The 26,341-nt window shown below is 38.3% G+C and overlaps 1 protein-coding gene across 6 annotated transcripts in view; it reads right to left on the reverse strand.

Annotated features, from left to right (window-relative positions):
* Nucleotides 1-26,341, reverse strand: part of DNAH8 (dynein axonemal heavy chain 8) — a 417,769-nt gene that overhangs the window by 14,980 nt on the left and 376,448 nt on the right. For all 6 annotated transcript variants that reach the window (XM_027603620.2, XM_027603615.2, XM_027603616.2 and 3 more), the window contains 3 exons: nucleotides 14,621-14,777; nucleotides 10,724-10,876; nucleotides 10,456-10,645 (listed from right to left, as the gene is read on the reverse strand). In XM_027603620.2, coding sequence (XP_027459421.2) covers nucleotides 10,456-10,645; nucleotides 10,724-10,876; nucleotides 14,621-14,777 — 500 coding nt within the window. The remainder of the gene's footprint in view (nucleotides 1-10,455; nucleotides 10,646-10,723; nucleotides 10,877-14,620; nucleotides 14,778-26,341) is intronic.

Raw genomic sequence — 26,341 nt, forward strand, 5'->3', positions numbered from 1 at the left:
CTCAAAACCACTCAGCAATCTTTCCTTGTCCCCCCCAGTACCCCACTTTCTCAAACATCTGCCATTCTCCTTAAATCTCTCCTCTGACGCCTTCTTGCTCCTGAGATCACTTTGCCTCTTTCTTCAAGGAGAAAATAGAAAGTGTCAGATGGGGACCGCCTTAACTTCTTGCCATCAAACTGACAAACTCACTTGCACCTACACATTTTCCTCCCTTATTACTCTTACTACAATGGGTATGGTGTCCGTCCATCTGTTTGGAGTACATCCCTCCACTTGGGAGCCAGCCCCCCTTTGCCTCTTTTACTCCTCCTCTGTTATCTTTGCACTCTCACTCTCTCTCTCTCTCTTTCCTGGCTTCTTCTCACGTGTATTTGAATAGATTCAAACCTCTCCTATCATTACAAGAAGAAAAGAGAGAATCTTTACTTCTTACAAACACTCCTCCAACTTGCTTCTCCTCTTCAAAGCCAAATTTCTTGAGACAATTATCCTTCTTGTCTATACTCTCTGTCTCTCCATTTCCTGTTTCACTTACTCACCTTGAAGTCTGACTCCTCCACTTTCCCATCCACTCCACTGACACACTTCCTTTGCCAACAGTCTCCTTATTGATAAAGCCATCTGACCACTTTTGGTCCCATCTTACTTGACCTCTGGCAGCATCTGTCACTACTTTCTACTTTCCCCTCTTGTCTGCCACCACACTAGGCTTTCCAAGTTTCCCTCTTCCAAGCTGTTTGGATGTGAGAGGACCATTCACAAGAGTTGGGTGATCTGGAGCATGGTGATACACAAGAAATGTAGCAGAATCTTGATAAGGATGGTTTAGGAGGAAGATGACCAGATAGTAGTACTGGTGAGGTTCCAGGAGGATGGAATATTCTATATTGGCAATTGGAAGTGAAGAGCCAGAATCTTAAGCCAGGACTTTGGATGAGTCAGTCATAAGTAGACATAAATAGTTTCATCTGTGAGAATGGCTGATGTCATCATTGTTGGTACCAGGCCAAGGGCAGAACTTGCTTGAGAAGGGCCTACAATGTAGACCAAGAAGCAGTCCTAGGAGAGGTAGGAGGAGAACCAAGGAAGGTAATGGATGAAAGCCAAGGTGTGAAAGAGTTTCCAGAATTGGCATTCTAGTATAGTTAAGGGGAATGAAGTTGGCAAGAAGGTCACTAGATTTGGTGGCCTTGCAGAAAGCAATGATGAGTCTGGCCAGATTACAAGGGATTTGACAGTTGGTAAGGAAGATAACCATGTGCAGAAACTAGAATTATAAACGATGTAGTTGTGACTGAAACCAGGTGCACCTAAGCCCCTCCCACATGAAGGCAAGGAGGACAGGTTGTTACTCAATCTGAAGGCATTTCTAGGATGTCCAGTCCTCCTATCATTCTGTGGTTTGAGGAGACAGCAGGTAAGTGCTATCACTCAGATAGAGGTTTAGAACCCTGAGGTTCACCTGGCTTCCCTCAGATGTTCTGCAAACAGTAGCTATGGGGCATGCTTAGGATTGTTATGGAATTAGAAGAAATTGCCCAGTTCCTTCCAATCCCAAAGTTCTATTAACTCTTGGTATATTTTCCATCCAACAAACATAAGGCTTTTATAAGACAAGCATTCAGAGAGTGCTGCTAGTTGATGACACTGCCCTGAAAACAAGTACATAAGCAAGAGATTGCAGATGATTTTTACGGTAACAAAAGATAACAGGACAAAAAGTATCCATCCCCTTGCTTCAGCAAAATCCTCTCTGAAAATCTTGATTTGTACTAGTATATAAGTTGTCACTGGTATCTGCTATGACAGACTGACATGGCTTGTTGAGACACTGAAGAGAAAACAGAAAACTAATGCAAATTGGCGTCCAATTGGCATCAAGCTCCAGATTGAGCTACGCATTTGGAGAATAATGATACTGCATGGTTCAATCTCCTATAGAGGTGTGAGGCCTGGAGAGCACATTCAGCCCCTGCATTAGCAGCATGTGAATCATACCTAACGTCAAATGGTAAAGCATGGTTATCAATTAAGAGGTTTTGCAAGATGGTCAATACCCACTTGAAGCCAGGCTCATAATTCATAGTCCACACTTATGACACAGACACAGACACACCCACTCAAATTAGAATCAATCATGTGTGCGTGATGCTCTGAAAAGTTACATCTGTGGGAACCAGGGACCAAACAAATCCTTCAAGAATCCTGAGAAGCACAATCTTAAACAATATGTGAACATGTGTATCAATGACAGCTGGGAAAGCCCAGTGGAGCACAAAGGCTCTCTTGGGCCTGAGTAATCCATTGGGAGGCAAATCCACGCACTGCCAAAAGCTGAGCCATCAAACAAATGTTATAGGGTCATGGGTAGAGAGAGCTTGACCATTTCAATAATCAAACCTAATTGCCACATGATTGAGCTCATCAACTGCTACAAGAAATGACTGTGAAGGGGGCTGAAAATATCACTCCATGGCGGCTGACTCAGGCTCTTCAAGTATGACTGACAAAATATCAGGCCACCATAAGGCAAAGGAGCAATGCTATAAACAGCATCAACTCAGGCACAGACAGGTGGGGGCACACAAGTCCTGTCACCTGTCATTGTGGCAGCGTGGGTCTTGAAGTCACTTAGGCCTGAGGAGGAATCACCAGAGGCATGATGGGAAACACACATCAGACAGTACTATTATAAGAATAAAAAATAAATGGTCATATGTGTAAATGTTTTTTCATATGTTTTATAGCCTAGGTCTATGGCTTCATTGCAAAGTGCATTTATTGTGTTTTACTTAAACATTTTTTTTTAATTGAAAAAACCCATTTGCTTAAATACCTTGAGCCAAAGAAAGAAATTTCATCAAAGGAGACTGGATTAGAAGATATAAAACCCAGGAGATATAGTCATGCTGAGAAATCAATTACTTATGTCAAATAGTGACCAGAGAGGCTTCCAATTGGAAAGCGCTTTATCTGCTTGCACACTGCTTGTGAACATGCATGAAGTTGCTGTAATCTTTATGTTTTCCAGGTTTGGTCAGGTAATATGGAACAGAAGGTAATTTATTTCTCATGTCAAGAGAAGGAAAAGGAAGCAGACAAGTGATTAGTGTGCAGAGAAAGCTGACCTCCACTTTTCTATGCTATAAATAGAAAGCAATCATAGATAAGGTGTATGTCTGGGTGCTTGTGTGTAAAGGCAACATGCTTAAATGAGTCCAGGGCTTTCCAAGACATGGAGAGCCATGAGAGAAAGACTCAAAGTTTAAGCTTAAAACAGAAATGAAGAAAAGAGAAAGGATTAGTATTATTAACAAATAAAGAAAACAGATGTATGTCTGTATTTGTATTTCTTTTTTCTAAAATTTTATTTTATTATGCTAGTCACCACTCAATACATCATTAGATTTTTTTTTTTAAGATTTTATTTATTTGACAGAGAGAGACACAGCAAGAGAGGGAACACAAGCAGGGGGAGTGGGAGAGGGAGAAGCAGGCTTCCCGCGGAGCAGGGAGCCCGATGCAGGGCTTGATCCCAGAACCCTGGGATCATGACCTGAGCTGAAGGCAGACGCTTAATGACTGAGCCACCCAGGTGCCCCACATCATTAGTTTTTGATGTGGTGATCCACAATTCACTGTTTTCATATAACACCCAGTGCTCCATGCAGTAAGTGCCTTCCCTAATACCCATCACCGGGTTAACCCATCCCCCCACCCCCTCCCCTCTAAAACCCTCAGTTTGTTTCTCAGAGTCCATAGTCTCTCATGGTTCATCTCTCCCTCTGACTTCCCGCCCCCCTCATTTTTCCCTTCCTTCTCCTGATGTCCTCCATGCTATTCCTGATGTTCCACAAATAAGTGAAACCATATGAAAAGCTTCTGCACAGCCAAGGAAACAGTCAACAAAACAAAGAGGCAACCCACAGAATAGGAGAAGATATCTGCAAATGACAGTACAGATAAAGGGCTGGTACCCAAGATCTATAAAGTACTTCTCAAACTCAACACCCAAAAAACAAATAATCAAGTCAAAAAATGGACAGAAGACATGAACAGACACTTCTCCGAAGAAGACATACAAATGGCTAACAGACACTTGAAAAAATGTTCATCATCATTAGCCATCAGGGAAATTCAAATCAAAAACACATTGAGATACCACCTTACACCAGTTAGAATGACAAAAATTGACAAGGCAGAAAACAACAAATGTTGTATTTGTATTTCTCTAAATACAAGTTCTGACTTGTAACATTTCTTAACAAACAGTAACAATTAAAGATTAGTTCATATTAATACTTTGTTATTTTAAGTCATAATTCTAATGGGGATAAAAAGCAATCATTGAACGAGATTGTGTGTTGTGATACACAACTTAACTTGGTCTGCATCTATGGAAAGCCAGAGATCAACCAACCCTTCTCTCTTGGTTTCTGAATATCAAAAATGTACTTAATGACCTCAAATCTTTTTAAAAATCACTGATCTTTACCCTTCTCCTGAACTCCAAGTTGGCCAACACACCTCTCCACCTGGAAATCCTACCAGTACTAGCTGACAATTCCAGTGTTCCTTGCTTTCCTCCCAGCCTGTCCCTCTTCCAGTGCTGTCTGCAACAGGCCTTTAATCTTAGCCATTGCCATTCTCTGTTCCCTCAAAGATCCCCTATTTAATCACCCCATCAAATCTGTCCCTTCCTCTTTACCTGGTTAAGTCTCTTTGCTCTGGACTTCCATATTCCAGTCTACCCTCTACCTTCTCCTGGGATTATCTTCTGATCTCTGTGGACTTCCAGTTGCCTTTATGATGTGGCCTAACCTCCCCCCAGAAGACTCCATGCTCCATCCTCACTGCCATCCACCTCTTCTCCCTCTTCCTGAGTTCTGGCCACACTGCTGTCCTCCTTTCCTCATGCCTTGTCTTTGCTCAGGCCTCTGGCTGGAACACCCTTTTTCTTGAGTCCCTGCAAAACCTACTCCATGCTTCCCGTATAAAGCTCTTCTGGAGCCCTGCCTTGGCAGAATTCATCTCCCTGTCCTCTGTACTACTGTGGCACTTGGTTCTCACTTGGGTGGAGCACTTATCACATTATGTTAAAGTTGCTGATGGGTCTGTCTTACCAATCAGATTACAAGCTCTTTTAGGGGATGTAGTGGGTCTCAAATCTCTCTGTATTGAAAGCACCTAGCAGAGGGGCTGGCAAATGGAAGATGGTTAGACAACCCTAATTAAGTTAAGTGTTATTTCTTCAGGTCCTCATGCCAGGAATTACCTGGTGAAAACTCACTCAAATCAAGGGCTGGTAAAGGAGGAAAGAGAGACTCATAAGTAGATTCACAAAATCCGAGAACCATAATAAAAATATTTCCTCCCCAAATTCAATGGAAATTCTGGGAGAATAATAGATAAGTGAAATCTGGGAGCTGTCCTTTACAATTCTAAAGCCTATTGAAATAATAGTATACCATGTATAGTTTTGTAAGCTCATAAAAACAACCACAGTTAGTGTTTAAGTTTAGAAAATGTTAAGATATTTGAAAATGCATGAAGTGAATGAATACATGTACACAGAGAACAATTACAGTATACCATTTTTGAAGTACTATTTATACAAAGAAAACTGCACAAATCATAAGTGTACAGCTTGATGAATTTTTACCAAGAGAATAGCCATGTAACCAACATCCAGTTCAAGAAATGGAACATTTTTGACCTCCAGAAATCCTCTTCTGCCCTTTTGCAATCACTGCCCTCTCTCTCAAGGGCAACCACTAGTCTGACTTTTAACACTATGGATCTGTTTTGCCAATTTTGATTCATTGTGTAAATGGAATCATACAGTATACAGACATTACACATAGGCTACAATGTATACAGTATAACACACTGTAATGTGTTCTGTTTGACTTCCTTCACTTAATATTTTATGAAATTCAACCATATTGTGAGTAGCAATAATGCTTCCTAAACTTGTATATGTGAATACTTCTTAGATTACTAGTGGAGCTATAAAGTGCTGAACTGTAAAGAACCCAACATTACTTTATTGTGGCCAGGAATTATCTCAAGTAGCTATGAAACCAAAAGTCAACCACAAGAAAAAAACTGGAAAGACCCCAAATACATGGAGGTTAAATAACATGCAACCTAACAATGAATCAGCCAACCATGAAATCAAAGAAGAAATTTAACAAAACACATGGAAAACCATAAAAGTGAAAACACAATGGTCCCAAACCTTTGGGATAAGCAAAAGAGGTTCTAAGAGGGACGTATTAGCAATACGCGCCTACCTCAAGAAGCAAGAAAAATCTCAAATAAACAGCCTAACCTTATACTAAAGGAGTTAGGACAATAGCAACAAATAAAGCCTAAAGCCAGCAGAAGGAAGGAAATAATAAAGATTAGAGCAGAAATAAATGATATAGAAACTAAAGAAACAATAGAACAGATCAATGAAACCAGGAGCTGGTTCCTTGAAAAAATTAATAAAATTGATAAACCTCTAGCCAGATTTATCAAAAAGAAAAGAGAGGGGACCCAAATAAACAAAGTCACAAATGAAAGAGGAGAAATAACAACCAACTCTACAGAAATACAAACAATTAGAAGAGAATATTATGAAAAATGCATGCTTACAAATTGGACAAGCTAGAGGAAATGGATAAATTCCTACAAACATATAAACTACCAAAACTGAAACAGGAAGAAATAGAAAATTTGAATAGACAGATATCCAGGAAAGACATTGAATCAGTAACCAAAAACTCCCAACAAACAAAAGTCCAGGACCAGATGGCTTCATAGGTGAATTCTACCAAACATTTAAAGAAGAGTTAATGCCTAGTCTTCTCAAACTATTCCAAAAAAATAGAAAAGGAAAACTTCCAGATTCATTTTATGAGGCCAGCATTACCCTGATACCAAAACCAGATAAAGACACTAAAAAAAGGAGAACTACAGGCCAATATCTCTGATGAACACAGATACAAAAATCCTCAATAAAATACTAGCAAACCTAATCCAACAATACATTAAAAAAATCATTCACCACAATCAAGTGGGATTTATTCCTGGGTTACATGGGTGGTTCAATATTCACAAATCAATCAATGTGATACATCACATTAATAAAAGAAAGGATAAGAATCATATGATCATTTCAATAGATGCAGAAAAAGCATTTGGCAAAGTACAATATTCATTCATGATAAAAACCCTCAACAAAGTATGTGTAGAGGGAACATACCTCAACATAATAAAGGCCATCTATGAAAAACCCACAGCTCATATCATCCTAAATGGGGGGAAACAGAGCTTTTCCTCTATAGTCAGAAATAAGACAAGGATGTCCACTCTCACCACTTTTTTTCAACATAATACTGGAAGTCCTAGCCATAGCAATCAGACAACAAAAAGAAATAAAAGTCATTCAAATCAGCAAGGAAGAAGTCAAATTTCACCATTCTCAGATGACATGATACTCTATGTAGAAAACCCTAAAGACTCCACCAAAAAACTGCTGGAACTGATACAGGAAAGTTGCAAGATACAAAATCAATGTACAGAAATATGTTGCATTTCTATACACCAATAATAATTCAGCAGAAAGAGAAAATAAGGAATCAATCCCATTTACAATTGCACCTAAAATAATAAGATACCTAGGAATAAACATAACCAAAGAGGTGAAAGACCTGTACTCTGAAAACTATAAAACACTGATGAAAGAAATTGAAGATGACACAAAAAAATTGGAAAGACAGTCCATGATCATGGATCATAAGAACAAATATTGTTAAAATATCTATGCTACCCAAAGAAATCTACACATTTAATGCAATCCTTATCAAAATACTAACAGCATTTTTCATAGAGCTAGAACAAACAATCCTAAAATTTATATGGAACCGCAAAAGACTTCAAATAACCAAAGCAATCTTTGCAAAGCAAAGCAAAGCTGGAGACATCACAATTCCAGACTTCAAGTTATATTACAAAGCTGTAGTGATCAAGACACTATAGTGCTGGCACAGAAATAGACACATAGATCAATAGAATGGAATAGAAAACCCAGAAATGAATCCACAATTGTATGGTCAATTAATCTTCAACAAAGCAGGAAAGAATATTCAATGGTAAAAAGACAGTCTCTTCAACAAGTGGTGTTGGGAAAACTGTACAGCAACATGCAAACGAATGAAACTGGACCACTTTCTTACGCCATACACAAAAATAAATTAAAAAATGGATTAAAGGCCCAAATATGAAACCTGAAACCACAAAAATCCTAGAAGAGAACATGACCAATAACCTCTTTGACATGGGCCATAGCAACTTCTTTCTAGATATGTCTCCTGAGGAAACGGGAACAAAAGCAAAAATAAACTATTAGGACTACATCAAAGTAAAAAGCTTCTGCAGTCAGCAAAACTAAAAGGCAACTTAAAGAATGGGAGAAGATATTTGCAAATGACATATCCTATAAAGGGTTAGTGTCCAAAATATATGAAGAACTTATGAAACTCAACACCCCAAAAATGAATAATCCAATTAAAAAATGGGCACAAGATATGAATAGACATTTTTCCAAAGAAGACATAGAGGTAGCCAACAGACTCATGAACAGATGCTCAACATCATTTATCATGAAGGGAAATGCAAATCAAAACTACAATGAGCTATCCCCTCACATCTGTTAGAATGGCTAAAATCAACAACACAGGAAACAACAGGTGTTGGCAAGGATGTAGAGAAAGGGGAACCCGCTTGCACTGTTAGTGCGAATGCAAACTGGAGCAGCCACTCTGGATAACAGTACGGAGGTTCCTCAAAAAGTTAAAAATAGAACTACTCTATGATCCAGCAATGGCCCTACTATGTATTTACCCAAAGAATACCCAATACTACTAACTCAAAGGGATACATGAACCCTGATATTTATAGCTGCATTATCTACAATAACCAAATTATGGCAACAGCCCAAGTATCCATTGATTGATGAATGGATAAAGAAGAGATGTTACACACACACACACACACACACACACACACACACACACACACACACACTGGAATATTACTCAGCCATAAAAAGTAATTAAATCTTACCATTTGCAACAAAGTGGATGGAGCCAGAGTATTATGCTAAGCAAAATAAGTCAGAGAAAGATAAATATCATCGATTTCATGCATATGTGGAATTTAAGAAAGAAAATGAATGGGAATGAGAAAAGGGAATAATACACACAGAGAGAGAAAGGCAAACCAAGAAACAGACTTTTCACTATAGAGAACAAATTGATGGGTTACCAGAGGGGAGGGGAGTGGGGGGATGAGTGATACAGGTGATGGCGATTAAGGAGGGCGCTTGTGATGAGCATCAGGTGATGCATGGAAGCAATGAATCACTATATTGTACACCAGAAACTAATATTACACTGTATGTTAACTACCTGGAATTTAAATAAAAACTAAAAGAAAGAATTACTTGAAATAAAACTATCCATATTGTCGTAAGCAAAAAGTTGTCATGTTTCGGGCACCTGGGTGGCTCAATTGTTAAGCGTCTGCCTTCAGTTCAGGTCATGGTCCCAGGGTCCTGGGATTGAGCCCCACATCAGGCTTGCTGCTCCACGGGAAGCCTGCTTCTCCCTCCCCCATCCCCCCGCTTGTGTTCCTTCTCTCACTGTGTCTCTCTCTGTCAAATAAATAAAATCTTTTTTTAAAAAAAGTTGTCATGTTTCAAAACTTTATGAACTCTACATTTTCTGAATCTGAAACACTAACCATGGTGGTTTTTATGAGCTTACCAATTATATATATATATATATATATATATGTGTGTGTGTGTGTGTGTGTGTGTGTGTGTGTACATATATATTTATTTATTTATTTATTATGTCAATAGACATCTGGTCAGTAACTCAGTAAAAATTTCTAGAGTGAAGGAAGAAATGCAGCAGAATCACAAAGCACTTTTTTCAGAGGGGCAACTGAGGGGGTACAGACTCTAGAAGTTCACTCAATAAAAGTTTTGCCACAAGATCATTTTTGAAATCAGTCTAATTTCCTGAAATCTAGAAACAATTTTTACATATTTTGGTGCTTTATGCTTGTCATTTTCATAAAAATTTAAAATTAAGATTTGAGATTTGAGCAAAACTTTACTATTTCACATGTCCTAACCACAGCCTTGCTGAAGCAGATAAAAAGAAAAATGGAAGGTCTGCCTACATTATTGTAGAAGCAATAGTAGAATGAATTTCAGATCAAATTTGTAAAACAAATACAGAAGGATCATCTGTGGTTTCCAACCTTTGAAAGCATGTGTCCAGCACTTAGCAAGTCGTACCTCTGTATTGTTGTATTATAACATGCATTTCACACAGTGCTACTATATAACTACCCTCATCTTCCAACTTTGCCCACTTTCTTATGAGCACATACCTTGGGGATTAAAGAAACCAGTTATCCAAAATACATTGGGCCTCCCTTCAAATATCCAAGTAGAAAACTGAGCATTTCTTTCCAGAAGTTCAGTAAACCAGAAGCCCAGTGTGGATGAATCCCAGGACACTCTTTTCCAGATCTGAGGTATGCGAGCATCATACATGTTGTCCAGGGCATCTCTCAAATTCTGAAAAAGAGAAAGTTAAAATATAAGAATGAGAAAAACCAACAAAAGAGGGAGATGACAACTGAGATCCTAGCTCACCTCACTCATAATGATTGTTCCTTCAATGGCCAATTTTAGATCACTCAGGCTACTGCGAAGGATTGAGATGACTTTTTGCATTCTGTCAATTTCTTGTCTAAGAAATATGTTCATTGAATTAAGATGTCCCATCTTTACCAAACGAGCTTTCACCTTAAAAAAAAAAAAGCATACAAGAAAGGAATTTTTTTTAATCATCTGTCATTTCTCTTCCAATGACCTCTCCTTTCTCTATTCTTTTCTTCCTCTGGATATAGCTCTACTAGACCAAATGGATTCTAAAATATCTCTTGCAGAACCAAACTTGACATTAAATTCCCCATTTCCAGGTCTCAGAAACTACTGTTCAACTAAAATTGTTTTTATTTCCTACTGATTGTACTTCATTGATAATTGGAAATGTACTTTAAAAAGCTGAAACAAAATTATACCTTTTTTCCCTTTCAAATGATTAAGTGCTAAGTGTCAGTTAAATATTCTTTTGCAATCTAACCTTTGTAAGAGTACAGTTTGGCATGTTTTTTCCATAATGCTTACAGAGTCGTTATTAAAAATGTCACAGAAATTTAATACGGCCAAAATCTTTACAGAGCAGTAACCAATGAATGATTGGTTGCAGCTTCCTAAGATCATTGTTGCCCTGGTTAGTGTGACCAAAGAGAACCTTTCCTAATCTAATCAATAAAAATATTTGACTTTGTGTGAGAGCCATTAAGCACCTGTCGTTTGTTCCTTTTGGTATATCATTTATTGACCATTTTGAAGAGATCAATATAAAAGCATCTGGTCTGGGAATAATAAAATATAACAATTATTGGAAAATAAGCCAATATATATACACATTTGAATTTAGTGACCTATGCCCAAGAAAAGATTGACTACGGATATTGGCAAGAACTCATACAGAGATCTGAACTTTCTGCTGGCCACAATCAAAGAGATGCCAATATAGGAGGGGTAAGGATCGGCATATGGAGTGGGAGAGAATTTAGAGAAATGTACCAGTCCACCAAATCACCAGAAAGCCAGTCAACTGTAGGCTTCTCTGCTGGAAATGCTCATGGCCCCTTCTTGAGTCATGGAATGTTAGAAACGATAGGCTTCAGGCTCATCTGGACCATCCTCCTCATTTTCCAGAACAGGTTTGCTAGCATGATGCTGAAGCGTCCACCTCAGCAATAGACACTTCTGCTTTCCTGCAGTTAGGCCACTTCTAATGAATTAGGGATGAAGAGCGGAAGCACAAACTTGGGGAATCAGTGATATAAAACCGAACATCCAGGGTGGGAATATCTGGGCAGGTAGAGCAAATGATATTGCAATCCCAGTCAAACATGCCGGTGGAGGTCCCTAACCTAGTCACCATACCAACTTTCAGGCATTCTCCTAAATTCCTGGTTCTAGAACTTACATTTTTGCAGGCTCTACCTCCTCATTCTCATCTCAAGCCCTTCAGCCTCCAGTGGCTGAATAGCCTATATATCACCCTATATATGACTAGCCTATATAGTCAAATCAGGACTACTCTGTAGAAATTCACAATGAAGGAAAAAGGAAATTATGGAAATACTTTTGCAACTCCCACAAGTGGGAAATTAAGCCAAGGTATTGGCTACAGTGTCACATCAATAGCCCAGGTACATTTTTAGTATGCTAACAGCCCCAAACAAATCACCTTGCCCTACTTACACGGTTTTAAACGAGAAACTTCTTTTGCAATAGAGACATGCTTAGGAAAAACTTAAACTCTTGAAAATCTAATCTTTGTACTGATTTTATTTTGAATATGGTTATTGTTCCAGCCTAAAATTATCTTTTTATTAATAAGATGAAAGATTTGCTGCAGTCTTACATAGGATTTTCATTATGTTTCTGGGACCAGGTAGTCTCTTCTTTAGTAATGTGGCTCCGTTTTTACTATGGAAGTCAATAGTATAATTATATTTCAATTTACAAAATTCACTTTACAGCCACATTTTCAAGAACACATCTCTCTCTTCTATGAAATAAAGGACACTAAAAGGTAAGTGAGCTTGGAAGAGTACAAACTCCTTCCCATTTAGCAAACCACTTAGCGACATCCCTCACATTCAGTCCCTGCTAGAATATTGCCAGAACAGAGAACTGGGGCAAGTGGCCCTGACCAAGCCTGGATAGCTCAAATTATCCCAAGATCCTGGACCCCTCCTCGGGTAATACCAACCTGTGGTCTAGTCAACCAGAGTGAGTTTTATCTCACCTTAACATGCCAGGTTTTAAAATATTTGAAGGCAGGTTTTATGCCTCATCTGTCTCCTGAAGATCACTTACAATGAACCATTGAAAGTCTGTACTTACACTACGTATCCATTTAAAAAAATGCTTTCCCCCCTACTAAAATTATCTCTGTGTGAAGCAATGGATTTCAGTATCTTGGCCAAATGCCTTGGTACCCATTTACATAGCAGAGGCAAAAACTGTTTTAAGAAGCAAGAAAATGTCTCTTATTGTTGAGGGTACCCATTGCAGTGGGAGGCCTGTAGCTCAAGCAGCCTCAGGGCCCCCAACTGACAAGTTCATTTTTCCCAGACTTGAGGATGCAAGTCAGGGTAGACACAAAATCATAGTTTTACCAGCACTAGGGCATTAGCCTCTCACTTCTTGTTTGAAGAGCTACACTTGACTCAGTCCCATCTGGGACTCTCTGACCATCAGCAGTGAGGGGTAGAGACTGAGAACAGGAGAGAAGAGGCCCATCCCCTCTGGGGATGACCAGAGGATACAACCCTGTCTTCTTGCATGAAGAAGGAGGCCAAATTGAAGGACCTTTCGCAGAACTTTTAACCACCCAGAAATTTCACAATTAAAGTTTTTTTTTAGATCAGCAGTTCTCAAAGACCCCTGCAGGCCCTGAGATCCTTTCAGGGGGTCCACAAAGTTGCATGTTTTTCATAGTAATACTAAGATGTCACTTGACTTTTTAACTCCTCTTCTCTCACGAGTGTATAGTGAAGTTTTCCAGAGCTACGTGACATGTGGTGTCACAACAGATCGAATGCAGAAACAGATAGGAAAATCTACCTGCCTTCTGTTAAACAAGGCATTAAAGAGATTTGCAAAAATGTAAAACAATCCCACTATTCTCAATACATTTTTTTTGTCTTGGAAAACATACTTTTTTTAATAAAAGTGTTATTTGTGTTAACATGTAGTGGGGTTTATTACTGTTATTTTACAATAAATTAATAGAGACTTTTGAAATGTGTCTGTTTAAATTTATGATATATTAAATATCAGTAGTTATAACCCACATAAATAAAAGTTATTTGGGGTCCTCAGTCATTTCATAAAGGGGTCTTGAGGTTAAAAATATTTTGAGAAAAACTGATTTAGGTTAATAGGCAAACAACTGGGAGGTTCAAGAAGTAGAAAATTATTGCCATCCACATGGGGAGTGAATTCATTTAAATGGCTTGCTTTCCTGGCTGGGAGAATTGAGAGACTAGAAGGGGGGAGCAGAAGACAAAAACAAGGAATGAGTTTAAAGAATGGACAAAGCAGGCTTGGGTGAAAGAGGTGGAGAGATGTTTCCAGCCTAGAGGCGTAAGATGTCTGGGGATGCAAAGATAGAGGAATCCAAAGATGGGAAAAGGGCAGAGAAAAGATGATTGAAAGAGAACATGGAGTAGAGTAGGAGATGGATGGAGAAAGGTGTCAGGAAAAGTGCAGATCATAGTTTGCAAGATGCTTGAGAAGGGGCAAGGAAGAGAAGACCACAAGGTTAAAAGAAAGAGTTGCAAAGGAAGTGAGAATGAGCAGAGCAGGGAGGGAGTGAAACTTACTGTCCCAGGACCATGCTAGGTTTTGTGGAACCCAAAGACAGCCCTGTACACACCAGGGGCAAAGTGTGTAGCTTACCTCATGAGGAATGTAATCAGGAGGCAGTTTGCTCAGCATATCTTCAGATAATCTATAAACGATGGCTTCCCGGGTCTCTCCCACACCGCCTCCACTCTCTTTGGGTTGAATGTTGGTAATTGTTTCAAGAACAGCAGAAGCAGTGTTACTCTGATACCTGATAAAAGAGTGAACTTTTCAGAATGTAGCAGGAAAATGTATGCTCAGAGATAATTATCAAAGCTAAAATGAATTGATAAGATCACTTAAAGCCAGATAGAAAAAAGAGGTGGGAAAAGGAAACTTTACCATCAACCCACAGGAATGAAAAAAACTAGAGACCCATTCTACTGCCCCCTAACAAGACATCAAGAACATCACAGAAAAGAAAGGCTTTCCATCTTCAGGGAAAGACATTCCACAAAAGTCTTTGGTAATCCAAAGCAATACTATCCAATTTTGCTTGTCACTAGCCTACGACCCTCATGTTGGACAATGAACACAACTCTTTTTATTCTCTTCCAGTTATAGACTGGTTATAAGAATCTATAATTACATGAAAATTTGTTAGATCAAAGAGGATCACTCATATTTCTTCTATGAATTACACATTATTAAAATTTCTTTGGTATTTTCTCTTTTGTTTTCTCACTTTCCCACTTTTGTTTTATGATTTCCAAAGAAATCTATTGGCATCCATCTGTTCCACTTGTCTAAATGCAGCCACCCATATTTAAAATCCATGTATCCAATAAAAATTTATTATGTACCAGGCACTGAGCTAGGTGCTACAATATGGCGGTAAACAGATCCTTGCCTTGGTGCCCCTCTCTATCTAGTGGAAGAGGGGTGCATTTGTCAATACGACTGTAATACATGCTTTGGAGGAAAAGAACAGGATGCTTTAAAAGAGAGTAATCTGTCTGTATCTCTCTCTTGCTTTTGTTCTCACTCTCTAGATCTCTTCTGTGTCAACCAGATGCTATGAGAGGCACAAACGTAGTTTTTGTCTTGAAGTGACTGGGCGTCGACACACAGATGGTGTGTGTGCATGAGTTTGAGAGTCAGTAGGATAGTAAAGTCCCCTACTATTATTGTATTGTATTGTATTGTGCTATTGTTCTATTGTTGTATTGCTGTCAGTTTCTCCCTTTTGGTCTGTTAGTATTTGCTTTATATATTTAGGTGCTCCTATGTTGGGTACACAAATATTTACAAATGTTGTATCTTCTTGTTGATTTGACCCTTTTATCATTATTTAATGACCATCTTTGTCTTTTATTACAGTCTTTGTTTAAAAGTGTATTTTGTCCGATATAACTACCCAAGTTTTCTTTCAGTTTCCATTTACATAAAACAGTTTTCATTCCTTCACTTTCAGTCTGTGCATGTCCTTACATTTGAAGAGAGTCTCTTGTAGGCAGCATGGGTCTTTATTTTTGTTTTTGTTTTTTAAATCCATTCAGCCACTCTATGTTTTTGACTGGAGAATTTAGCCCATTTACATTTGAAGTAATTATTACTAGGTATGTGCTCTATACTATTTTGTTCATTGTTTTCTGGCTGTTCTTTAGTTCTTTTCTATTCCTTTTCTCTTCTCCTGCTCTTCCCTTGTGGTTTAATGACTTTCTGTAGTGTTTCGGTTAGATTCCTTTCCTATTATCTTTTGTGTATCTACTATAGACTTTTGCTTTGTTAACCATGAGGCTCACATATAACAGCCTATAAATATAACAGTCTATTTTAAGTTGATAGCAAATATGTAAATAGGCATTTTCACAGGACAACTGAGGTGTGTTTTAGTCCACTGTGTGTGCCACACGTTGGGGGTGGCAACGTATCAAGAACTGTGGCTCCGATTGTTTCAGGCCTGTGGGGCCCAGAAATGCAAGCACCCCTGGCTACCAGGGCCAGGCATGCAAGGGATGTACTCTGTGTGGGCCGCATGTGTCTATTGGCTTTAGCAGGGCCACAGGAGCCACTGGGGTTGGGACACTCCTACCAGAACTAGTAAGGCAGAGGGAGAACACAAAACTGGTGCGAACCAGTACCTCCATCCCTAGCAAGAGTCCCAACAGGTTCCTGTCCCTCTAGCAGAGGCCTTATGATTAGCAAATGAATCTCCTTCACATATGATCTAAGTGCTTTTCAAACTGCTGCTTGTGCTCTGAGTCCCAGGGGTGAGTGAGTCTGCACATGAGCCCTGTAACAGCAGGATATTAATTCCCTACAGCCCTTTGGGGTTATCTCCTAGATATAAGCCCCACTGGTTTTCAAAACCAGACCTTTTGGGGATTTGACTCTCTGGTACAGGTCCCAAGGGTTGGAGTTCCTGATGTGGGGCACAATCCCCTTGCTTCCCAAGGAGAAGCTCTGTATTTATGAGATCCCTCCCAGTTATATGTCACTGTGCCAGGGGTGAGGTTTCAGGTGAGATGACATTTCTGCCTCTCCTACCCACCTTGATGTAGCCCTTTTATACTTCACTATGGAACAGCTACTCAGTTAGTTTGCAGGTCTTTTTCAGAAGGAATCGTTCCCTATGTAGCTGTAGATATGGTGTGTCTGTGGGAGGAGTTTAGTTCAAGATCTGCCTATGCTGCTAACTTGAACTGCCTCTTCCTGTGAATTCTTAATTCACCAGGTTTGTTGCATTAATTAACATTCATTCATATTACTCATATGAATTTAAAATCCTCAAGCTAGAAATTTATTTTAAGGTGTTTCCAGGAAGTTTCAGGTGGCAGCTGGTCGAACCAACACACACCTTTCCTGGAATAATGGTGCCTACAACCAGGTCTCAAAGAATCCAACAGTTAATTCCCAATAGACATGAGTTCACAGTCAAAAATTAAAAATTCATAAAGAAACAAAGCAAGAACTCTTATCTTGAGCAAGAGCCAGTAGAAACAACAGAAAGCAGAACCAGACCTGCAAAGATCATAGATAATAAATTTTCAGATGCACGTTATGAAGATGTTTTTACTATATCAGAAAATAAAAAAGGATGGTTTAAAATATAAGTATGAAACAGGAAACTCTAAACATGAATGACATATGTGAAAAAGAGCCAAATAGAACTTTTGGAAATTTTAAAAAATATTAAAATTGAAAAACAGTATTAGTTTTTTATTGCTGCTATAACAAATTACCACAAAATAAGTGTCCTGGGGTGCCTGGGTGGCTCAGTCAGCTAAGCATCTGACTCTTGATTTCAGCTCAGGTCATGATCTCAGGGTCGTGGGACTGAGCCCAGCATCAGGCTCCATGCTCACTGTGGAGTCTGCTTGAGAATCCTTCTCTCCCTCTCCCTCTGCCCCTCCCCCCACTTGTGCCCTCTCTCTCTGTAAATAAAATCTTTTTAAAAAGTAAGTGTCTTAAAACAACATAAATTTATTATCTTACAGTTCTGTAGTTAATAAGTCTGACATAGGTTTCACCTGGCTAAAATGAAAATGTCAGCAAGGCTGAGTTCCTTTCTGTAGGCTATTGGGTAAGATCCATTTCCTTGCTCATTTGAGTTATTAGCAGAATCCACTTTCTTTCTGAGGTCCCCAATTCCTTGCTAGCTGCCCATGACAATGGCAGGTCAAGTCCCTCTCTCACTTTGCATCTTTCCTCCTGCTTCCATTTCATCTCTGTGACCCATGCTTCTGCCTTCATCTCCCACTAGTTCATGTGATTAAATTGGGCCTACTTTGACAATCTAGGATAAGGTTCCCATCCTAAGATCCTTACCCTTAAGAATATCTGTAAAGTCCTTTGTGCCATATAAGGTAACATTTATACAGGTTCTGGGGATTAGGATGTGGGTATCTTTGAGGGTTCATTATTCTGCCTATCCTTAAAAGTTAACAATGAGTCAAACAGCAGATTAGATTCAACCAAGAATTAGGAAACTGGAAAATAGATCTGAAGACATTATGTAGAATGCTGCAGAGGAAAACAAATGGGAAATATGAAAGAGAGATTAAAAGACATATAGGATAGAGTGATAAGTTCTAACGTACATCTCAGGAGATCTTCAGAAAGATAGAAGGGAGAAAATAAAAAAGAAATAATAAGGGATGAAATAACAACTGGGGATTGATGAAAGAGTTGAATTCTCAAGTTCAGGAAATTCAGTGCCTCCTAAGTAGGATGAACAAACAAACAAACAAATAAATAGAAATCTAGATGTAAACATATCACAATGAAACTGTAAAACACCAAAAACAAAGTGGATATCTTAAAAGCAACCAGAGAGAAAAACAGACTATCTAGAAAGAAATGTCAGTAAGACTGATGGCCAATCCTCAACAGCAGCATTGGAAGCCAGAAGAAAATGGAAAAGTGTGTTGCACATGTGAGGATAAAATAACTATAAACCAAGAATTGTATACACCAAGCAAAATTACCTTTCAAGAAGGAAGGCAAGACAAAAGATTTAAATAGATATTTCACCAAAAAAGCTATATTAATGGCCAGTAAACACATGAAGAGATGCTCATTTATTAGAAAAATGCAAATTAAAACCAGTGAGATATCACTTCACATCTACAAGAATGATTATAATAAACAACAGACAATAACAAGCATTGGCAAGAATGTGGAGAAACGAACCCTCATACGTTGTTGGACAGTATTGCAAAGTGGTGCAGCCACTTTGGAAAATAATCTGTCAATTTCTTAAAATGTTAAGAATAGATTAATCATATGATCCAATTATTATATTTCTATTTATCTATTGAAGAGAAATGAAAAGACATATCTACACAAAGACTTATACATGAATGTTCATAGCAGCAAAAAACAGAAACTACCCAAATGTTTATCAGCTTCTAAATAGATAAACAAAATGTGGTACATTCATATATTGGAATATTGTTTGGCAATAAAAGCAATGAAGTACTGGTACATTTTACAACATGGGTGAGCTTCTAAAACATTATACTAAGTAAAAGACTCCATCCACAAAAGACCACCTAGTATATGATTTCAGTTATAGGAAATGTCCAGAAAGGCAAATCTATAGAGAAAGAAAGTAAATTAGTGGTTGCCGAAGCTAGGGGTGGTAGCAGGAATTGATTACAAATGGATATAAGGATTCTTTTGAGGGGTGATGGAAATATTCTAAAATTGGTGGTGATAGTCACAAAAACCTGTAAACTTAGTAAAAATCATTAAATTGACCACTTAAAATGAATGAATATATGATTTATGATAGGTAAATTATAAGTCAATAAAGCTTTTTAAAAATTTTTTGATTTACTTTCAATTTAGTTAACATATAGTGTATTATTGGTTTCAGGGGTAAAATTTTTTAATTTAATGATTCATCCGTTGCATATATCACCCAGTGCTCATACATCATGCCCTCCTTGATGCCCATCACCCAATTACCCCACTCACCTCCCTGCCAGCAACCTGCAATTTGTTCCCTAGAGTTAAGAGTCTCTTATGGTTTGCCTCCCTGTTTTGATCTTATTTTATTTTTCCTTCCTTTTCCCTATGTTCATCTGTTTTGTTTCTTAAAATCATATGGTATTTGTCTTTCTCTGAATGACTTATTTTGCTTATCCGAATACCCTCTAATTCCACCCACATCACTGCAAATGGCAAGATTTCATTCTTTTTGATGGCTGCATAATATTCCACTGTATATATCTACCACATCTTCTTTATCCACTCATCTGTTGATGGACAGCTAGGCTCTTTCCATATTTTGCTATTGTGGACATTGCTGCTATAAACATCAGGGTGCATCTGCTCCTTCATATCACTATTTTTGTATCCTTTGGATGAATACTCATAGTGCAATTGCTGGGTTGTAGGGTAGTTCTATTTTTCACTTTTGAGAAGTTTGCCCGTCTTTGACTTCTTGCTTAATATGAGGTTTTTTTCATTCTATTATTACTCCTGTGCTAGTTTGGAAATTACATACTATTTCTATTTTTTTACTCTTTACCCTAGAAATTTTAATATTCATTTTTAATTAAGTATAAAATTAACATCTTTACCCTCCTCTCTCAATCAAAAACTCTTAGGTAACTTTAACTACAGTCACTCCCCTCCTGGCATTTCAGTATTTTAATTTTATCTTTTTTAAAATAAACCCACAATTAAAATAAAATTATTCTTTTATGCCATAATACTTATTTAGATTTACCCATGCATTGACCCATTCTTTTCTATACCTCACACCTTCCACCTACAATAATTATCCTTTCTGAAGTATATCTTTTAGAATTCCCTTCATTGAAAAGACAAGGAAGATGAAGCAAAATATAGATATGGTGGTACAAAAAGAGCAACATTTTATATTCTATACACATGTTATAAATACTCTTGTATTTATTTAACATTTAAAAGATCAGTTCTTTTAAATAACAAGTGTCCAAAGATGTACATACAAGACTGTTTATAATGGTATTTTGTAATAATAAATCCTGGTAAAGCTCTATAAATATCTGTACAGCCAGTAAAAATGTAATGTAGCTCTGTATTCATTGGTAAGGTGAGGTTATTGAATTGAGATTATTGAATGAAATAGCATGGTACATTTTGTTTTATGGCTGAGTAATACTCCTTTGTATGTATATGCCACATCTTTTTTATCCATTCATCAATTGTGGTCATTTAGGTTGCTTCTATATCTTGGCTATTGTAAATAATGCTGCAATTAACATTCTTACTCAGCCATAAAAAAGAATGAGATCTTGCCATTTGCGACAACATGCATGGACCTAGAGGTCATTATCCTAAGTGAAATAAGTCAGACAGAGAAAGAAAAATACTGTATTTCACTTATATGTGGAATCTAAAAAGCAAACCAAATGAATAAACAAAAAAGCAGAAACAGACCCATAAAACAGAGAACAAACTAATGGTTGTCAGAGCAGAGGGGGCGGGAAGATGGGCAAAATGGGTGAAGGGTAATGGGAGGTACAGGCTTCCACTTATGGAATAAACAAGTCACACGAATGAAAGATATAGCATGTGAATATAGTCAACAGGATTTTAATAGTGCTGTATGGTGACATATCATAGCTACACTATGCATGGCATAATGGATAGCGTTGTCAAATCACTATGTTGTACATCTGAAACTAATGTAACATTGTGTGTCAACTATACTTCAAAAAAGTAGCATGTTACAAAAACCTTACCAGGGTACGATCTAATTTTTTGTTGTAAATATTGTGCATGTAAGCATAGAAAAAAATATAAAAGGGTATTTTGAGAGTGGGATTTTTGTATGAGTATTTCCTGTGATTACCTCCTGCTTTCTATTTTCTGTATTGTTTTTCTCAATGAGAAAGTATGATTTTTTATAATGAAGAGTATTAAGACCATTTTCATTTTGAAAAATAGAGAAAAAATAAGCCCCCAGATGCAAAGCCCACCAAGGACTCAACAGAGATGAATCAGTGACAAATGTCTGAGATTCACTGAAACACATTTTACAAATCCCTAGTAATTTTTGTGTCCTGCCAAAAAGGTCCCTTTCTACCTTTCCTTACAGCATACAGAAAGAATTACACCTTTCTCTTTTTCATCTCTAGCTGTGAATTGTGCAAATTGTCTCACTAACGAACAGAATCCTAAGGAGCTACTGCTAAAATTATCCAGCCTTCTTTGTTTATGAAAAAGCCACATTTTGTGTCCACAGAGGGAATTCTATTCAGCTAGCCTTTAATTCATTTAGGAAACCTGCTGAAGAATGGAGAGATGATCTGCCTTCAGCATTTTCATTTGGTTAGCAGGTAGAATACTGCATCTGGACCCAAACACACATACCCGAAGAACTGCATCCTTTCCAAAAGTCATGGCTAAGGTAAATGCATCTGCCACTATGCTCTATAAGCTGAACTTTCAGTCAGACACAGTGATGATGAGGGTCCTGTGTCAAACCTAGTAAATGTTTGTAACTGAACCAGAGTTGGGGCATCAACTCCATATCTTTAAACATATGAGTTTCACAATAAGGCCCAATAAGGTAAAAGCTGATCTTTAATAAAATTAAATGAAAACTGATTTTGAATGGGGCACCTTGGTGACTCAGTGACTAAGCAGCTGACTTTTATTTTTGGCTCAGGTCATGATCTCAGGGTAGTAGGATCGATTCCACATCCAGTATGGAGTCTGCTTGTCCCTCTCTCTCTGCTCCTCCCCCCACGTCTCTCTCTCTCAAATAAATAAATAAAGTCTTTAAAAAAAGAAAATTGAATAGATGCAGAAAAAGCATTTGACAAAGTACAGCATCCTTTCTTGATCAAAACTCTTCAGAGTCTAGGGATGGAGGGTACATACCTCAATGTCATAAAAGCCATCTATGAAAAACCCACAGCGAATATCATTATTAATGGGGAAAAACTGAGAGCTTTCCCCCTAAGGTCAGGAACACAGGAGGGATGTCCACTATCACCACTGCTATTCAACATAGTATTAGAAGTCCTAGACACAGCAATCAGACAACAAAAAGAAATCAAAGCCATCCAAATTGGCAAAGAAGAAGTCAAACTCTCACTCTTGGCAGATGATATGATACTGTATGCGGAAAACCCAAAAGACAACACCCCAAAACTGCTAGAACTCATACAGGAATTCAGTAAAGTGGCAGGATATAAAATCAATGCAAAGAAATCAGTGGCACTCCTATACACCAACAACAAGACAGAAGAAAGAGAAATTAAGGAGTCGATCCCATTTAAAATGGCACCCAAAACCCTAAGATACCTAGGAATAAATCTAACCAAAGAGGCAAAGATCTGTACTCAGAAAACTAGAAAATACTCATGAAAGAATTTGAGAAAGACACAAAGAAATGGAAAAACGTTCCATGCTCATGGATTGGAAGAACAAATATTGTGAAAATCTCTATGCTACCTACAGCAATCTACACACTCAATGCAATCCCTATCAAAACACCATCAACTTTTTTCAAAGAAATGGAGCAAATAATCCTAAAATTTGTATGGAACCAGAAAAGACCCTGAATAGCCAGAGGAATGTTGAAAAAGAAAAGCAAAGCTGGTGGCATCACAATTCTGGACTTCAAGCTCTATTACAAAGCTGTCATCATCAAGACAGAATGGTACTGGCACAAAAACAGACATATGTGTCTGGAACAGTCAATGGAACAGAACAGAAAGCCCAGAAATGAACCCTCAACTCTATGGTCAACTAATCTTTGACAAAGCAGGAAAGAATGTCCAATGGAAAAAAGACAGTCTCTTCAACAAATGGTGTTGGGAAAATTGGACAGCCACATGCAGAAGAATGAAACTGGACCTTTTCCTTACACCACACACAAAAATCGACTCCAAATGGTTGAAAGACCTCAATGTGAGACAGGTGTCCGTCAAAATCCTAAAGGAGAACACAGGCAGCAACTTCTTCGACCACAGCCGCAGCAACTTCTTCCTAGAAACATTGCCAAAGGCAAGGGAAGCGAGGGCAAAAATGAACTATTGGGATTTCATCAAGATAAAAAGCTTTTGCATGGCAAAAGAAACAGTCAACAAAACCAAAAGACAACCGACAGAATGGGAGAAGATATTTGCAAATTATATATCAGATAAAGGGCTAGTATCCAAAATCTATAAAGAACTTATCAAACTCAACACCCAAAGAACAAATGATCCAGTCAAGAAATGGGCAGAAGACATGAACAGACATTTTTCCAAAGAAGACATCCAAATGGCCAACAGACACATGAAAAAGTGCTCAACATCGCTCGGCATCAGGGAAATCCAAATCAAAACCTCAATGAGATACCACCTCACACCAGTCAGAATGGCTAAAATTAACAAGTCAGGAAATGACAGATGTTGGCAGGGATGCGGAGAAAGGGGAACTCTCCTACACTGTTGGTGGGAATGCAAGCTGGTGCAGGCACTCTGGAAAAGAGTATGGAGGTTCCTCAAAAAATTGAAAATAGAGCTACGCTACAACCCAGCAACTGCACTACTGGGTATTTACCCCAAAGATACAAATGTAGGGATCCGAAGGGGTACGTGCACCCTGATGTTTATAGCAGCAATGTCCAAAATAGCCAAACTATGGAAAGAGCCAAGATGTCCATCGACAGATGCATGGATACACACACACACACACACACACACACACACACACACACACACACACACACACACAGGAATATTATGCAGCCATCAAAAGGAATGAGATCTTGCCATTTACAACGATGTGGGTGGAACTGGAGGGTGTTATGCTGAGTGAAATAAGTCAATCAGAGAAAGACATGTATCATATGACCTCACTGATATGAGGAATTCTTAATCTCAGGAAACAAACTGAGGGTTGCTGGAGTGGTGGGGGTTGGGAGGGATGGGGTGGCTGGGTGATAGACATTGGGGAGGGTATGTGCTGTGGTGAGCACTGTGAATTGTGTAAGACTGTTGAATCACAGACCTATACCTCTGAAACAAATAATACATTATATGTTAAAAAAAAAAAAAGAAGAACAAGAAGATAGCGGGAAGGGAAAAATGAAGGGTGGGAAATCAGAGGGGAAGATGAACCATGAGAGACTATGGACTCTAAGAAACAAACTGAGGGTTCTAGAGGGGAGGGGGGTGGGGGACGGGTTAGCCTGGTGATGGGTATTAAGGAGGGCACGTACTGCATGGAGCACTGGGTGGTATAAGAAAACAATGAATCGTGGATCACCACATCAAAAACTAATGATGTATTGTATGGTGACTAACATAATAAAATAAAATTCTAAAAAAAAGCAAAGAAAAAAATAGAAGGTATCAGCTCATGATAACATCAATGACAAAATAAAAACATTTTTATGAAAAAAAAAGAAAATTGATTTTGTGTAAGTTTATAGAGAATTCTAAATTTATTTATTATTATTTTTTGGTGAGCAACCTCTCTTCAGATGTTGGGGTTTTAGAATATCCCCAAACACATTTATTTTAAAAGTTGAAAGATGAACACACCAAGCACCCACAAAATTGAGCACATACATAGGTAATAAAACATTCTAGTAAAATAGGACAAAAAGCGCTTTCAACTCATTCCTGAATTTTGAATTATGGTGCTATCCCAATTTTTAAAAGTCATCTAAAGTCCAAGGAAGATACAGATAACTCTAAGGGGAAAACCTAGGAAAACAGCTGATGTGACAACAAAATGAAGTCATCAAAAGTCAAGGATCCACATGTTATTATATACAATTCTCAGACAGGTACATTTCTGTGGTTTATGTTACTTCACGATCTCATGTTAGCATTAGATACAGTAAAGGCAGACAATGAGGGCAGGGTGCTATGTTAGAGAAGATGTAGGTATCACTGTCACGGTTGTCTTCCTGAGAGCTGTGAACAACCACGCAAGTCTGGGTAGCATGAAACCTCTGCCTTTATCCTATTCTCCGCATAGCCACATTTCAGCTGACTCCTAGGGCTCTCTGCTTCTTAAATCAAACAATTCCAACACCCAACTCATTGCTTTCATTCTCCCTTTGCCCTTATCTGTCCCATCTTCTTGAACATCAATGTCTTCACCCAGCTGCTGACCTATAAACTTCAGAGATAATTTCCTCTTGATGCCACTCTCCAGCTCTTCTTGGTTTCCAAGACCTATTTCCAAATCACTGCTAGCATCTATCTAGAAATTTCCAGCATCTTCATGATGCCCCAAGCCAGTCTCTGCATGTGCATCACCTTCGCGGGTAGGCTGCTCCTCTCTTGAAGCCCCTCCCCACCATGCTCTAAGCACATTGGACTTGGA

The sequence above is a fragment of the Zalophus californianus genome, chromosome 7, assembly GCF_009762305.2.
Source record: "Zalophus californianus isolate mZalCal1 chromosome 7, mZalCal1.pri.v2, whole genome shotgun sequence".
Taxonomy (NCBI): Eukaryota; Metazoa; Chordata; class Mammalia; order Carnivora; family Otariidae; genus Zalophus; species Zalophus californianus.